The sequence below is a fragment of the Amblyraja radiata genome, chromosome 7, assembly GCF_010909765.2.
Source record: "Amblyraja radiata isolate CabotCenter1 chromosome 7, sAmbRad1.1.pri, whole genome shotgun sequence".
Lineage (NCBI taxonomy): Eukaryota > Metazoa > Chordata > Chondrichthyes > Rajiformes > Rajidae > Amblyraja > Amblyraja radiata.
In genome coordinates, this window is record NC_045962.1 from 55,681,054 (window position 1) to 55,698,273 (window position 17,220).

Here is a 17,220-nt window from a genome sequence, read left to right on the forward strand (position 1 = left end):
TGTATAGCAAGACATAAAAGGTCATCAGTTTCTTTTTACACAGATGCTGCCTGAATGGCTGACCATTTTCATCATTTTGTGTTTTTTTAATTTCAGGTTTCCAACTTCTAAAATTATTTCCTTATTAGCCATATCTACTCATAAGTGTATTAGAAACAAAAGGTGTGATAAATGGTCTACATAATTCAGATTGGTATCACAAGTATATGTTAAATTTAAAACTGAAAATAGAAATCATCCCTCAATATTTAGAAGAATACATCTTATATCAGCAGAAGTGGAATGTTGGTTATTCCTTTATGTACAGTGCATTTTTGGCACTAGATTAGATGGCATTACAATCTCTTTTGTCATTGTATTGATTGTTGTATCTATCATTACCATGTATACCGTTTACTCTACAAGCTTCATGCAAAGAAGCTATTTTATCACACACTGCTGAATATGACAATAAATTGAAATCTAAATATACACATTTTCTACTTAATCTTCACCTGAACATTATGATAATCATCAGGATGTACCACAATGTAAACTGTCTTCAGATGAGCTGGCTTTCTGTCAGTACTGAACTTCAGAACAGCTTGAAACATAATACTTGCAACAACATCCTTTGGGAAACATAAGTTGCCAGTTCCAATTGCAGGGAATGCGATGGAATCCAGATTTGAGCCTTCTGTATTCTTCAGACAATCTTTGATTAGATTTTTCAAAACCTGAAGTGTAATTTCAGATTTAGTCTTCAAATCAATTTGACAATTTTTTGAAAATATGAATTGTTCAACTGGTGTCAATTGTAAGATGTGTTACCTTTTCTGTATTCCCAGTTCCTGCCTGCCAGTAAGGAACAATAGCATGATACACTTCATTACAGTCAAGATTGCAACCTTTTGTTTCATAAATTTGTCCATTTTGAGGTTGTTTTCCCTTTGTTTCTTTCTCCAGTAATCGTTCGAGTTGTGGACCAGCTTTTTGTAATAACGCTTTGGAAATTGCACCCAGAGAGAGCTTTAGATCCATTCCAATTACATTTACAATGACAGCAGCCTGGAAATAGGAAATTAATTATTAAATAAAAGTTACATAAGAATTCTGGAACAATTTCAAATAATTACATTGAAGACTTACTGTAATATCTTGAATATTCCCTTTGACAAGAAGGATGTTTAGACCTTCTTTTGTTTGGGCTTGAAGACAACTATTTGTTTTTCTTCTGTTACCAGAGGCAGGCCTTTCAAGTGGTACAGGTGCATTACCTATTAAATGACCAAATATTTTCTGAACTGCTTTTGCAACTGCTTGAACAGTTTCATCATCGAAATTTGTCAAGTGGATCTCCTTCAGTGTACTGTCTCCACGCAGGTTCACAAAGTGTTCTCTGATCGATGTGACAATTGTGTCAGCACATAAAGCCAGTGGAAATCCAAATATTCCTGAACTAATAGCAGGGATTGCTATAGATTTAAAATTAAATATTTCTGCTAAACGTAGACTTTCCTTCACAGCATTTTTTAATCTTTTCACGGCAGTGTTCGAATTAGTATCCATCCACCTTGGTCCAACTGCATGAATTACTTTGGAACATGGTAGCATACCAGCTTCAGTAATAACTGCATCACCGGGCACAAGAGGTCCTTGTTGGTTAACAATCCTATCACACTCCTCTTGCAACACTGCACCAGCAGTATCGAACAAAGCTTTTGCAAGGCCTCCAATGTGCTTTAGGTTTTCATTTGCAGCATTGACAACCACATCAACATGAGCCTTGCACAGGTCTCCTTTATTGACAGTAATTACAGGTCCATTGGGCAATTGTACTTGGCAGTAAAATTGGCTTAAATCATTACCTTCCATGTCACTGTGCTCAATAAGTCTTAAAATGCAATCAAACTTGTCCTTTACTATGGAACCATATATTTCTTCTTTTTCTTTGTAAAATTTCTTTGTTCCTGGTGTGGTTATCTGCAGCACTTCTGTAACTATTTTGGAAGCTGCATCGGAAAGTGAATTCTCCACATGATTGACATTCTCTTCAGGACCAGTGACTGAGACACTTGCATGATTACTCCCATCATTAACTTTTATTTTAACATCTTGAGTTGTTGATTGTACATTTTTGATTTTGTCAAAGGCCACCAAAAATTGCAACACTCCACGAGATTTAAATGGAATGTTTCTTTGAATGATTGTGTTCTTTTTGACAAAGTCATTGAGGTTTTCATATACTTCTTCAACAGAATCAGTATAGCCAGCGATAATAATGTGCATGCCCCCATTTGATGTTTTTTCTTCAATTTCAACTTTTATCCTTTGAGAATTCAATCTTTCACCCAATTTCTGCTTTAAATGTGTCCATTCATTCTTTCCAATGACATTCAGATCTCTTATTGCAATAGATTTGAAAGCAAGATGTTTTCTGATTTGCTCTTCTGCTGCACACAATAAATGATCTGTACTTCCTATCAACACAACAGAATTGTCCTGGATGTCAACTGCAGCACTGATATCTTTTGATGCAAAAAGGCAGGAAGAAACCTCTTTACAGCTAACATTTTGTATAAAGTTACGAAGACAAGGGTCTAGATTAGTTTTCGTTTCTTTTATTAGAATAATATTTTCTAGTATTTTGCTTTTGGCATTATAAACCTCTGAAGGTAACCCATGCAATGTTAAATTGTTTTCATGCGAGTTGAATTTTATGTGAAGGTCTGGAAATTGTTTGGAAACACTGTCTTCTAAACCATCGTTTACTAGTAGAAAGTATTTGGTGAGATTAATTGGTACTCTCTGAGTTATACTTTCTTTTTCCCTTTCTATCTTTTCAATTGCATTGTTCATAATTGAATTGAATCTTTGTTGTAAAATATCTACAGGCTCAATTACTCCAGTGATTATTACTTTTTCCTTTGAAATGTGTGGGATAACAGCAACATTTTGGTTCAAATATTGATCAACTTCATGCTTAATTATTTCCCAGATTGATTGATTCACGTTACATGTAAACGTGTTATACTTTGACAGAATACTAGTTAAAGTATCACAAGCTTCCTTTTTCCAGCCCTTTGCAAGTTTCTCAAATGAACTATGTCTTGAAAATGTTGGGGAAATCTTAATTGAGTTTGATTGGCCCAATTCTGGGAATATTATTTTGCAATAACATGCTGACATTTTGTCACTGATTTCAGCAATTCGCCCCTCATTGTTTTTAAGAAACTGCAGAATGTAGCAATCAACATCGAACATGAAGGGATCAGGCATTTTCACCACTGGTCTTTTGTTCCCATATAAAGCTGAACTCAGGGACTTGTAATAAAGATAGACATTAACTGGTGCTTTTTCGATCATGTGTGCACGGGACAGAATGAAATCCACAACTGTAATAAAACAAAGAAAATTATAAGAGAATAAAAGGTAAAATGGCTTATTTTTAAATATTCATAGAAATATAGCAAATTTTCTAATTCATCATTATTTTCCAGGATGCAAAAATACCTTCAGAATTTTCAAAAGAAATCACAGCTGCATCGTGTTCAGTTGTTAGTTCAACAGAGCTGACAATTCCATTTCCATTTTTGGCACTTTCAAAGTAGAGTCTTAGATGATCTTCAGTGATGCTAGCAGGCAGATTCTCCACTCTTAGGCTCCTAGATGTTTCCAATACCCTTGCTTCAATATTTTGTCGAAGTAGAACCTTTTTTGAGCATTTTTGAGCAAATTCAAAGGGGTCTAAATTAAGAATTTGGGGGCAAAAAAGTTAAACATTTAAATTTTATATATTTAAATGTATAACAATAATTAAACCCCAAGATTTGAATTAATTATTGCAGAATATATGGAACAGAAATAAGCCATTTACTCAACCAGTGGTTATATATAAGCCTCCTGTCTTTCCTCAGCTATCCCTTTCTTCTTCATACGATTGTCTTAAATGTATCTGTACTGGTCACTTCAACTACTCTATGTTGTAACAAGTACCAATTGTCACCACTCTTTTTGTAAAAGTGTTTCTCGTTAAATATGTACTGGATTGCTTGATGACCAGCTTATCATGGTGGCTTTAATTATGGTCATCCACAAATGAAACATTTTCTTTATATCTTTTTATCATTTTAAGAACATCCATCAGGTGAGCCCTCAGACATCTTTCTGGACAGAAAGGAGATCCAGATTGCCATCCCCTGATGAAGTAGAATTATTCATGGCATCATCCATATAAAACTCTCTACACCCTGTCCAGTACCTCCATAGACATTATACAATATGGCATAACTTCCTGTTTTTCAATTATGTCCCTCTGGATGTGAACTCTTATGTTTGGTTTGCTTCTATTCTCATGACATTCCTAACCTGTGGCATAACTTTAATGATTAATGTTAAACTTCTTTTGTTCCTTCACATCTATAACCAAATCATACAAATAATAAATATCTCTATTCTTCCAAACAAATTGTATTTATATTTGTAGAACCTCACTTGCCAATGATTTACCCATACTTCAAGTTAATGTTCAGTTGTAAATTTGCTACTTATTTTCAGTATTGACTATCCTCCCAAATTTATGATATACAAATTTAAAAACTATCATTAGATTCCTGAATATAAATTGTTCATGCAGATTAATGTAAATGTTATCAGTGTTCCCAGCAGACACAGCTGTAGCCAAGATGTCCTCATTCTTCCCCTCTTCCATCATAGATGAGGCCCTCACACCTGTCTCCTCGGCACCCCGCAGCTGTGCCCTTGCTCCCCCTCGTCGCAATAGGGACCCCAATCCTAACCTTTCACCCCATCAGCCGTCGCATACAAAACATAATCCTCCCAACATTTTTGCCACCTTCAACGGGAACCCACCACTAGTCAAATCTTCTCAGCTCCACCCATTTCCACAGACACTGTTTCCTCTTCAACTCCCTAGTTAACTCACCCCTTCCCACCCAAATCACCCCCTCCCCAGGTACCTTCTCCTGCATCTGCAGGAGATGCAACACTTGTCCCCATACCTCCTCCTCAACTCTGTCCAGGGACCCAAATAGTCCTTTCAGAATCACTTGCACCTCCTCCAACCTCATCTACTGTATCCGTTATTCAAGATGTGGACTCTTATACATCGGCGAGACCAAACATAGGCTGGCCGATTATTTAGCTGAACTCAGTTCACCGGGACGTACCCTATCTCCCGGTTGCTAAACATTTTAATTCCCCTTCCCATTTCCACACTGACCCTTCTGTCCTAGGCCTCCTCCATTGTCAGGGTGAGGATAAACACAAATTGGAGGAACAGCATCTCATATTTTGCTTGGTTAACTTACATCCCAGGGGTACAAATATGGATTTCTCTAACCAAGTAACCCCTGCATTCCCTCTCTTGGAAGCTATAGGATTGAATACTACTATGACTTTTAAAATACATTTGGATAGTTATATAGATAGTAGGGATTTAAAGGCCTATTGCCTAAATGCAGGGAAATGGGACTAGCCCAGTATGCCAAATTGATCGGCATGGAAAAGGTTGGCCAAAGGGAACATTTTCTGTGATGTTGCATTACCCTTGAGATATCAGGGGACCAAATGACATGGGTACCATGCAGCTCTGATGACTAATGGGTATCTGAAGCCCTCTTTGAAAAGGAAATGTTCTTACTTTAAAGCTTATTCTGGACAATCCTGAATAAATTGTGGAGCTTTGGTAAATTAAAAACATACCATCACCATTCAGGAATAATCTAGTTCTGCAGTCAAGATCTCTGCTGTTTGCAAACCATGCATCCTCAGTGTGAGAGTGACATTAGTGAAGACAACAGACAATAGGTGCAGGAGTACGTCATTCGGTCCTTCGAGCCAACACCGCCATTCAATGGGATCATGGCTAATCATCCCCATTCAGTACCCCGTTCCTGTCTTCTCCCCATATCCCCTGACTCAGCTATCCTTAAGAACCCTATCTAGCTCTCCCTTGAAAGTATCCAGAGAACCGGCCTCCACTCTGAGGCAGAGGATTCCACCGACTCACAACTCTGGGTGAAAAAGTGTTTCCTCGTCTCCGTTCTAAATGGCTTATCCCTTATTCTTAAACAATTGGCCGCTGGTTCTGGACTCCCCCAACATCGGGAACATGTTTCCTGCCTCTAGCGTGTCCAAACCCTTAATAATCTTATATGTTTCAATAAGACTTCCTCTCATCCTTCTAAACTCCAGAGTATACAAGCCCAGCCGCTCCATACTCTCAGCATATGACAGTCCCGCCATCCTGGGAATTAACCTTGTAAACCTACGCTGCACTCCCTCAATAGCAATAATGTCCTTCCTCAAATTAGCGGACCAAAACTGCACACAATACTCCAGGTGTGGTCTCACTAGGGCCCTATACAACTGCAGAATGACCTCTTTGCTCCTATACTCAACTCCTCTTGTTATGAAGGCCAACATGCCATTCGCATTCGTCACTGCGTGCTGTACCTGCATGCTTACTTTTATTGACTGCCGAACAAGGACCCCCCAGATCCCGTTGTACTTCCCCTTTTCCCAACTTGACACACAATAATCTGCCTTCCTGTTTTTGCTACCAAAGTGGATAACTTCACATTTATCCACATTAAACTGCATCTGCTATACATCTGCCCACTCACCCAACCTGTCCAAGTCGCCCTGCATACTCATAGCATCCTCCTCACAGTTCACACTGCCACCCAGCTTTGTGTCATCTGCAAATTTGCTTGTGTTACTTTGAATCCCTTCATCTAAATCATTGATGTATATTGGTAATAGCTGCGGTCCCAGCACCAAGCCTTGCGGTACATTAGTCACTGCCTGCCATTCTGAAAGGGACCCGTTAATCCCTACTTTTTTGTTTCCTGTCTGCCAATCAATTTTCAATCCATGTCAGCACTCTACCCCCAATACCTAATTTTGCCCACTAATCTCCTATGTGGGACCTTATCAAAGAGTTATATGCTTAATGACATAACTTTTCATACCCAATGATATCCACATTTGAAGCATGAAATATTATACAGCTTACAGAAAGCACACTACAGAATTCCTCCTCATAGGCTCCAAATCCACACTCAGCAAAATCAATAACCCCACTCTCACCATCGACGGCACCACTGTCTCCCCATCTCCCCAGGCCCGCAACCTTGGCGTGATCTTTGATTCCACCCTCTCCCTTGAGCCTCACATCCGCCATGTCATTAAAACCTCCTTCTTTCACCTCCGCAACATCGCCGAAATCAGACCCCCTCTCACACCTCCCGCTGCTGACTCATCCATGCCTTCATCTCCTCCCGACTGGACTACTGCAACTCACTTCTCCTTGGCATCAGCTCCACCTACATCAACCGACTCCAACTGGTCCAGAACGCAGCCGCCCGACTCATCACCCACACCAAATCCTGGCATCACATCACTCCAGTCCTCAAACAACTTCGCTGGCTTCCCATCTCCCACCGGATCACCTACAAAATCCTGGTCCTCACCTACAAAGTCCCTCACCATCTTCCAGTCCCGCCTGAAGACCCATCTCTTCACCTGAATTCTGTCTTTAATTTGTGTACTAGTCATGTCTCTACTATTTATTTCATTCCCCTTACATGTTTTTCCTCTACTTGCTAAATTTTTGTAAGGTGTCCTTGAGACTCTTGAAAGGCGCTCATAAATAAAATTTATTATTATTATTATTACACTCAATCCAGTTTTCCATGGTTTAGAGCATAAGCACGTATCCATGCGGCATGGTAGAATTTTCAGGGAATTAATATGTAAAACAGGGATTGAGCTTCTGGCTAAGAAACTAAAAGACTGAGAAAGGAAAAGAATGAAGTCATCCCTGGAAAGAAGCTTCCATGGAGCATATTCATCTGAGATGGTTAATATAATCCTCTTTTGGGATCCTGTTGACTGTTGCACATTTCCATCTCTTAACATAATTTTTTTTTGTCATTTGGTATTTCTTTTAAATAAGAATTAGCTTATTATATTTTTTGTGGCTGAACAGAGATATTCTAGCAACATCTTTAGCTAAAAATTGCTGACTTTTAACTCTTACCAATATCAACTTTGAAGGTGACGACAGCTGCATCAATTTCACTTAATATTTCCATAGTGAAATCATCATCTGCTTCATTTAAATCAGTAAGCTTTTCAACAAGCAAAGCTAATAATTCATATGTAATATTGTTAGAAAGATTTTGTAGCACCACAGAAGAGGATTGTAGAATTTGGCTACTTTCATGATGACTTTTTCTCTTCACCGTTAATGGAATATTCTCCACTGAACGGTCTCTTGCCATCAACACTGCTTGAGCATCTACACAAGAATCATAACATCAACACAACAAATGTTAGCAGCATCAGGACTTCAACTCCTTCCACTCCCATTAGATCATTATTACTTTAGATTTTTTTTCTATTAACCTTCGTGCAAAATACATAACAGTATAAATGCATTTGACGTTACTAAAAATTACCCGACTTTTAGGTTTTGAAATACTGTTTTAGCTTTTTAGCTCAAAACATGTGCATTACAATTCTACAGTTGCACCAGGATCTTGCCCATTAGTGTCAGTCATTTGTTAATATCTTCACTTTGAGTGAATCAATTCTTTAACATGTAAAACAAAAATATAAGTACCATCTCCTGTAGTGGGCTGGTTTCTTGCACAACCCGTATTCTGTCAAAACACAAAACATAAAATATCAAGATTGGGGAAAAAAAAAAAATCAAATCCTATTTTATGATGACAATTTATACAATAAACATATAAACTTACGTTCTTTCCTGGAGACTGGGCTGCTGCTGTTGTCCCATCCCTTTCTGCAGCTGCCTGAGATGGCAGTCTGACGGTAAAATGAATAATACCTCTCTTTCGCAGATCGATCTGGTGGGTCTCTTTCTTCAATACATTGTTTCTTGCTAAAGCAAACAGTAGGAGCAATTATAAATAACAAACTATGTCCAGGTCATACCATGTATTAAGGAAATAACCAAATATTTTGAAATGTATCAATGGGAACAGTATAAATTAATAGAATTATTTTCCTCAGAGTCTCATGCAGTGTTATAACGCATTGGTTTGTCAATGTTGAGGTTCAGAAAACAGCATAGTTAACACATAATCTGTAGGTCCTATTAATAGTGGTACCATCCGAAAAATCTGGTACATTAATAATAATAATAATAAATTTTATTTATGGGCGCCTTTCAAGAGTTTCAAGGACACCTTACAAAAATTTAGCAAGTAGAGGAAAAACAAGTAAGGGGAATTAAATAAATAGTAGAGACATGACTAGTACACAAATTAAAGACAGAATTCAATTCAAAACACAATATGAAGCAATTCAAGCACAGATGAAAAGGGAGGGAGACGTGGGGCTAAGGATAGGCAGAGGTGAAGAGATGGGTCTTGAGGCGGGACTGGAAGATGGTGAGGGACACGGAATTGCGGATCAGTTGGGGGAGGGAGTTCCAGAGCCCGGGAGCTGCCCTGGAGAAGGCTCTGTCCCCAAAACTGCGGAGGTTGGACTTGTGGATGGAGAGGAGACCGGCTGATGTGGATCTGAGGGACCGTGAGGGTTGGTAGGGGGATAGGTCAGTGAGATATGGGGGGGGGGGGGGGGGGGGGGGGGGGGCAGATGGTGGAGGGCTTTCACCTGCTTCTGTGCAAGGAGAATGTCTGATTTGTTTTAGTTCTCTTGGTCTGAACAATTCTGAGTATTTACCTGCCAGACTTTAAAAACAAAAGATATTCACTTAGTTTGCTTGTTGTGCATTAGTGTGGCACCAACCTGGTGAACCACTACCTTCTTCACTGCATCAACTGGTGTGAACCACTGCCTGGCCCCACAGCCTTTGCTCAGTGTGAGGCCTGTGCTGATGAGGAAGAGCTATAGATAGATAGCCTTTATTGTCATTCAGACCGAAGTCTGAACGAAATTTCAGCAGTCATACATATAATACAATAAAAACAACAATAAACACATATTAACATCCACCACAGTGAGTCCACCCAACACCTCCTCACTGTGATGGAGGCAAAAGTCTTAGGTCTGCAGTCTCTTCCCTCCTCTTCTCCCTCTGCGCTGAGGCGATTCCCCACCGGGCGATGGTAGATCAGTCCCACGGCTGTCCCCGGGGTGGTTGAAGCTGCCGCCCACCAGTCCTGCAGACGCAGCCGCTGGCCCGCGGCCGAACCCCGGACTCAGGCCACCACCGCCAGAACACCGTCCCAGCCACCCTCACGTGAGTACCGTACCATCTTCAGCCTCGGGCTGGGCCGCCCCGACATGGGCGCCGAACCTCCCTCCGGCCGGGCCGCCCCGACTTGGGCGTCGCTTCTCCCTCGGGCCGGGCCGCCCCGACATGGGCGTCGCTTCTTCCCCGGGCCGGGCTGCCCCGACTTGGGCGTCGCTTCTCCCTCTGGCCGGGCCGCCCCGACATGGGCGTCGCTTCTTCCCCGGGCCGGGCTGCCCCGACTTGGGCGTCGCTTCTCCCTCGGGCCAGGCCGCCCCGACTTGGGCGTCGCTTCTCCCTCAGGCCGGGCCGCCCCGACAACCTCTCACGGGAGCTCTGTTCCAGCCCTGAGCCGGACCGCCCTCACGGGAGCGAGCTCAGGGCGAGCTGATGGGCTCTGCCTCCGGAGCCTCGAGGTCGCCAGCTCCATTTAGGCCTCAGCGCAGGCGGAGGCAGAGAAGGGGAATACGACAAAAAAGTTGCATTCCCCCGCAGGGAGAGACTGCAAAACCCGTTTCAACCACCCCCCCCAAAACACAAACTAAGAACCAAAAACTAGACTAACCAATGAAAATAAACAACACAAAAAACACAAACAAAACGGGACTGCCGATGAGCCGCTGCTGCCAGTGCCTATGTGGCCAACCAAACAAATAGGAGGAGACAGCAGGTTCCCTCACATCCAGCAGGAGGTGATGAGAGAGACTACTTCGTCCTGGAGACCTAACAAGACATGGAGCAGCAACTGCCAGTGCCCGGAGATGGCCTGAACTCACCGCGCTCGCCTACAATCAACCCTTAACTCAGTGCTGAGCGGCTGGATTGCACACCCTGGTCTGCTCCAATCTAGCCCTAACCAGCAGCCACTCCACACAAAGCGGGGAGGCGATTCAGGTTCCTGCTGCAGCTGTGCTGTCAGTAGCACATCACGGATGCATATTCAATACATATGGTTTCAGCATGGATTCTTGGGAATCCATCATAGGCGCCAAATGTATGCACATCTATCACACATAAGAAAACTGAGTGGCATTGGCCACTTGGCCTTTGTGCCAGCTCTGCCAATCTTCAACATCAAGACTGATCCTTGGTGGCATTTCCAGCAGTTTGCCCATATCTTGTGTTTCCTTAATGCTGAGAAAACCATCAATCTGTTTTGAATGCACATGATAGCTGAGCTTCCACAGTTCTCCAAGGTTTGTGGAGATAACATGAATAATGTTTAGTGCAAGATAAAGTCCAGTAAACTCCAATCAAGATTAGCAAGCAACAAAAACACTGTACCTCGGTACACGTGACAATAAACTAAACTGAAAATTAAAATGGTTCACAGTACTTTGATAGGAGAAATCTCTCCTCAATCTTAAATGGCCCGCCTCTTTTAAAAAAAAAAAAACTTTCCCCCATGTCCTCTACTCCTCAGATGAAACATCCTCACTATATCTAGCCTGTCAAATCCAGAGTCTGGCATGTAATAAATGGAACCAGGTGTGGAGGACCCCCTCACCCGGGTCCATCTTTAGCTCATCGTCTTCCTCCTTATCTGGTTCCACCTATGGCCTGGCAATCTCTGCCTCACCCCTCTATTTTTACAGGCTATAACACCTCTGCTTCTCAATCCTGATGCATGCTCTCAGCCTGAAACTTTGACTATAACTTCCCCCCCCCCCCCCACTGAGTCTCTCCAGCAATTTGTGTGTTGCTTCAGATTCCAACATGTGCAGTCTCTTGTGCCTTCCTATAAATTTGTTCGTTTGGGGCGGTTTCCGCCCCCAAGAATTGCAGCATATTTGGGCTCTTTATTTGTAAATCTGGAAAGGATTTGATAGATTACAACACTTTTTCTTGTTCCATTACTTATATAATTTTTTTTTAAACTTACCTATATCAGAGTGAAATATCCACAAAAATAAAAACTGCTTCCGTTAAGGAAATCACAATGTCCTTAAAATCTGGAATTGTCTCCCTAAACATTTCTGCTTTTCTTTCTATCTTTAGGGAAACCATTAAAATCTAACTCTTTGGCAAAGATTTAGGTTATTTTCCTGAGTATATTCTAATGAGCTTTGTGTCAGCTTTTGCTTCCCGGTTAATCATAGGATTCAGTAGTGAAGGCATAAATCCTGATTACATATTTGTGTTTATACATGAAATACACTGGAACAGAAATTTGTATCCCAAGTGATTTAAATCATCAGTTTGAGGGCGCACTTGGGATTCAGTGAGAAAACAAGACCAAGTGCAGGTAATGAGCAGGAAGAATGAGGTAATTATAGTTAGACACAAAGCGCTAGAGTAACTCAAGTGGTCAGACAGCATCGTTGGAGAAGAAGGGTCACGACCCTAAACGTCACCTATCCTTTTTCTCCAGCGATGCACCGTGACCCGCTGAGTTAATCCAGCACTTTTTGCCTATCTTTGGCTAAAGCAGCATCTGTTGTTCTTTGTTTCTAATTCTGAGGTAACTATAGGCTCAGTTCTCCTGCTCGTACTATAGCAGTAAACAGAGAAATCATCTTCAAGGTTCTGTCTGTTAAAATAATGATGATATTCATGAGCCAAGCAATTGCTGAGTGGACTGGGCTAATTTGCAAATTGCTTCAAAATATTTTCAGATGTGAAATGAATGAAATGCCTTTATTTGTCGTTGTAAGCACTGCATACACTGAAATTGTTGTTGCCACTCCATTGGTGCATAATATACAAACATAAAAAACATAGGACACAATTTAAAAACAATGTTAAAAACTAGGTATTAAAATAAGTAAGTAATCAGTACTATACATGGTGATAGTAAAGTTCAAGCTGGGTAGCAGCATGGAAGAGTGTAGCATGAATAATATTCAGTGCTTTTTTAATATTGAATGTGAAGATTGATTTGGGGATATGCTTGCCCACTTATCATTTTGCAACAGTTTTCACCAATGAACAAATGGGAAGCAAGTGGGAATAACAGATTTTACAGCTGTATTTTCTATGGGCACATGAAAAGAACTTGAAGAACTTGTCGGCAACAAAACTCATGGACAGTAGTGATCCCTGCCCTCTATATGTTTCTGAGATCTAGACAATCTAAAGCAGGTAACACAGGGCACTTTAACAATGCCACTTGCTACCTCCACAAAATATACTGGATGGATAAGAGAACCAATGTCAATGTTCACAGCCACTGACTAAGATTCAGTCAACTGTGTTGGACAGGCCATATTGTTTGCTTGCACCCACATCAGATTCATGAAACAGACATTGGTCTGACTCTGTATGAAGAAGTTACCAAATAGACAGAGGCAAACATTCAAGATGTGTTTAAAACTTTATTGAAGAAAAGCAACATCCCCAATGATTCGTGGACATCACTAAAGGGGATCACTAAAGTACCCGTAAAAAGTTTTAAAAAATTTCATCATGAGTATTTTTTTACTCGTGGACATTTTTCAGTGTTGAAAAAACGTTGCGAGTTTACCGGATTTCCCGAGTACCTACCATTATTCGTACGAGCCGCTATGAGATATCCACGAACTCGTACAGACCCGCTATGGACATTCTCCGAGTTTGCCATTGTAGAAGGTGCATTCAGGATAATATTGCCAACCTCAAGTCCATGGATATGATATCACCTCACAAATAGACAATAGGTGGAGGAGTAGGCCATTCAGCCCTTCAAGCCAGCACCGCCATTCAATGTGATCATGGATGACCATCCCCAAATGACCCATGCCTACCCTGTAAGGCACCATCTATTACTTCTGTGAGTCTATAGCCCCCCACATTGCCCTCATCAGCCACCTCAAAACCTACAGAGCCACAGTCCTAAGGGGCAAATAAGATGGCAAACATGTGGGCAACTGTCCCATGAATGATCAGTAATGCCTAATTTGGCAATCATTTTGTGTTTACTGGAAAGACTGGCCAAAGGGATGGAAGTGTCACCTGAATCAATGATCTACCAAAACTTTTTGTTAGGTAGACATGATAAATCACAGCATGTTGTCTGGATAGTGTCAAGGAATGAAATACAATCCCTCATGATACATGTACACCAGTTATGTGGTGAGCAAATGCCCATTCTGGCAGCAAAATGGAAAAGGAGTCTCACAAATCTGTGATCCTAGACACTGATAGCTACATCCAACCTCTCCTTAAATCCAACAACCTCTAAACCAGGCACCATCTGATACCACAGGAGAGTAATTAGGACACGAAAGGTCACTGGAGCGTAAATCCCCACTCACGTGACCGAAAATTTTAACTGGGGGACAAGCGTCACTTCCGGTACATGTTAGTGGATGGGAAAACACGCACTTTCACACCCGTTAAAAACATCGAAAACGGCCAGGTTTTGAGCTGCAATTTACGGAGCCGGTCGGGGTGACCGTGAGGAACAGCTACCTAAATTTACAGTCCAAAACAAAGATAGAAACTAAGGTAAATACAAGGGCGAGCTGAAGGTGTAAACAAGGCGGAAGTGCTAGCGGACTTTTTTCTTGGAGATTTAAAGATCCAAAATATCGGGAATTATCGCGTTTGCTCGCTGCATTTCATCAAAAGTGGCATTATTGACTTTTTATCTTTATTCATTTGTTAGATGAAAAGTATTAAAAGTTAGAAACCCGTCAGTAAAATTGCAAAATCGCCCATGGTTCTCGGGTAGGTTTTAACATGCAAAATGAACACGCTTCTGAAGCTCCATTTACCATTTAAATAATCGTAAGCTTGCATCTCAGTAAAATTGATTTCCAAACGCATTGAGAGTTTACGATTATTTAAATGGTAAATCGAGCTTCAGAAGCGTGTTCATTTTGCATGTTAAACCCACCCGAGAACCATGGGCGATTTTGCAATTTTACTGACGGGTTTCTAACTTTTAATACTTTTCATATAACAAATGAATAAAGATAAAAAGTCAATAATGCCACTTTTGATGAAATGCAGCGAGCAAACGCGATAATTCCCGATATTTTGGATCTTTAAATCTCCAAGAAAAAAGTCCGCTAGCACTTCCGCCTGGTTTACACCTTCAGCTCGCCCTTGTATTTACCTTAGTTTCTATCTTTTTTTGGACTGTAAATTTAGGTAGCTGTTCCTCACGGTCACCCCGACTGGCTCACTTAATTGCAGCTCAAAACCTGGCCGTTTTCGATGTTTTTAACGGGTGTGAAAGTGCGTGTTTTCCCATCCACTAACATGTACCGGAAGTGACGCTTGTCCCCCAGTTAAAAATTTCGGTCACGTGCGTGGGGATTTACGCTCCAGTGACCTTTCGTGAAATCACCCTATACGTTGAGTAATTAGGACGACACATTATACATGTACATTAGAAACATCTGACTTTTGCTTCCTTCACACAAGTATGAAATAACATTGGTTTGTTTGCTCCGTGGCAATCCCACTTTTCAATATATTATGTTTTAACAAAAAAAGTAACAGCACTTTCTATTGGAAATTCCCTCCTTATAAATTAGTATATAGGATCCGTATGCATATCCGAACTGGGGAATCCCCGCAGGCAAGAAGGGAGTCAACCCGAAAGGTCACCCTTTCCTTCTCTCCAGGGATGCTGCCTGTCCCGTTGAGTTACTTACTCCAGTATTTTGTGTCTATATTCAGTAAATAGGATACAATTGGTGGAAAAAAACAACATTCAGTTCCAGAAACTTGGTAAGACTGGATATTGGGTCCGTCTGCAAATAATGTACGCAGCCAAAATATTTCGGAGGCATTGCGGTTTCTTGTTTGTTTCACGGGCCTTGCAGTCAAAAGGAGGAAGTGATAGCACGGGATTTTCTTCTAGTTTAGCTGGACAAAAAGTGTAAAGACCCTCCTCCCTTTCCTTCAAATTTGAGACATTAAAATGTATTATCAACGCGACAATATCCGGAGGACAAATTACTTCTCCCTTCCCAGTTACTGACCCAGTCTCGCCCTTTTAAATGGCATTGCTCTGGCGAACCCTAACCGAGTGTGTTTCTGAAATAACTATTGTCTTCATTTTTGTGTAAAGGCGAATTGTAACTATTTGTGAAACCTGTTCACGAAAAAACTCACGCACTTTGGTCACTGGCGAAGCGCACCACTGCCTGGTTTGAAGCGAGATCTTCATACTCCACCACGCACTCTCCACCGTCACATTGCTTCCTACTTTGGAAATAAATCTGCAGTTTATTTTTCAAAAGTTTGGCGACGTCCTGGTCCCATTCGCCCTCGACTACCAGAGGATAAGGGAAAACATCCTCTGCGGCCATCTTCCATCGGCGAATGGAAACTACCTTGTCCTGTATTTTACTATCAGTTTCGTTTTCCAAGAAACGAGCCCAGCGAACGGGGTGTGGTGAACTAGAAAGTCATTTGACACTGTTATTTCCTTTGACATACGTAAAATTCAAAATGAGATTTTACTTGCACTTTGACGTTGTACTTTGAAATTCACTTTTAAATCTGCTAATGTTTACATGTATCCGTAGGTTTCATTTGGACAACATGCCATATAAATAGAATACAATGTTCTGGATTAACAGTCGGTTGGACCACATCATTCGAGAATATGGATAAGCGACGTTTTCAGCCTCAACCCGTTTAGTCTGATTGGGGAAGAGGGGGATCGCTGCATGTTGGAACAGAGAGGTGGGGGCGGGACAAAGCCTGGCAAATGATAGTTGGGCACAAGAGAGAGGCTGATTGGCAAATAGTTACTTGGGCTTTAAACTAAATGGGTGGGGTGGGTCGGTTCAACAAATTGGAAATATATGGATGACGTTAAAGTAATTGGGGAGTGCAGGAGAGGTTACTGAAGTATCCACAAGTAATGGCAGAAAGTTTAAGAAGGGATAAGAGTCTAAGGTCAGGCAAAATGGTGACTAAGTTGTGAAGAGGAGTGGAGAAAACTGAAACAAAGGTGTTATATTTGAACGCATTCAGTATATGGATGAGATTATACTGCTGTTAGAAATTGGTAGGCATCACAGATAAGTGGCTGAAAGATGATCAGAGCTGGC

General features: G+C 41.2%; 1 protein-coding gene across 1 annotated transcript in view; it reads right to left on the minus strand.

Annotated features, from left to right (window-relative positions):
- Positions 1–16,808, minus strand: part of parp14 (poly(ADP-ribose) polymerase family member 14) — a 54,528-nt gene extending 37,720 nt beyond the window's left edge. The window contains exons 1-8 of the mRNA XM_033024593.1: positions 16,278–16,808; positions 8,769–8,911; positions 8,630–8,669; positions 8,045–8,305; positions 3,493–3,726; positions 1,129–3,374; positions 811–1,047; positions 495–716 (exon numbers count right to left, since the gene is read on the minus strand). Of these exons, the coding sequence (XP_032880484.1) occupies positions 495–716; positions 811–1,047; positions 1,129–3,374; positions 3,493–3,726; positions 8,045–8,305; positions 8,630–8,669; positions 8,769–8,911; positions 16,278–16,470 (3,576 nt within the window). The 5' untranslated portion in view covers positions 16,471–16,808. The remainder of the gene's footprint in view (positions 1–494; positions 717–810; positions 1,048–1,128; positions 3,375–3,492; positions 3,727–8,044; positions 8,306–8,629; positions 8,670–8,768; positions 8,912–16,277) is intronic.
- Positions 16,809–17,220: the final 412 nt, after the last annotated feature.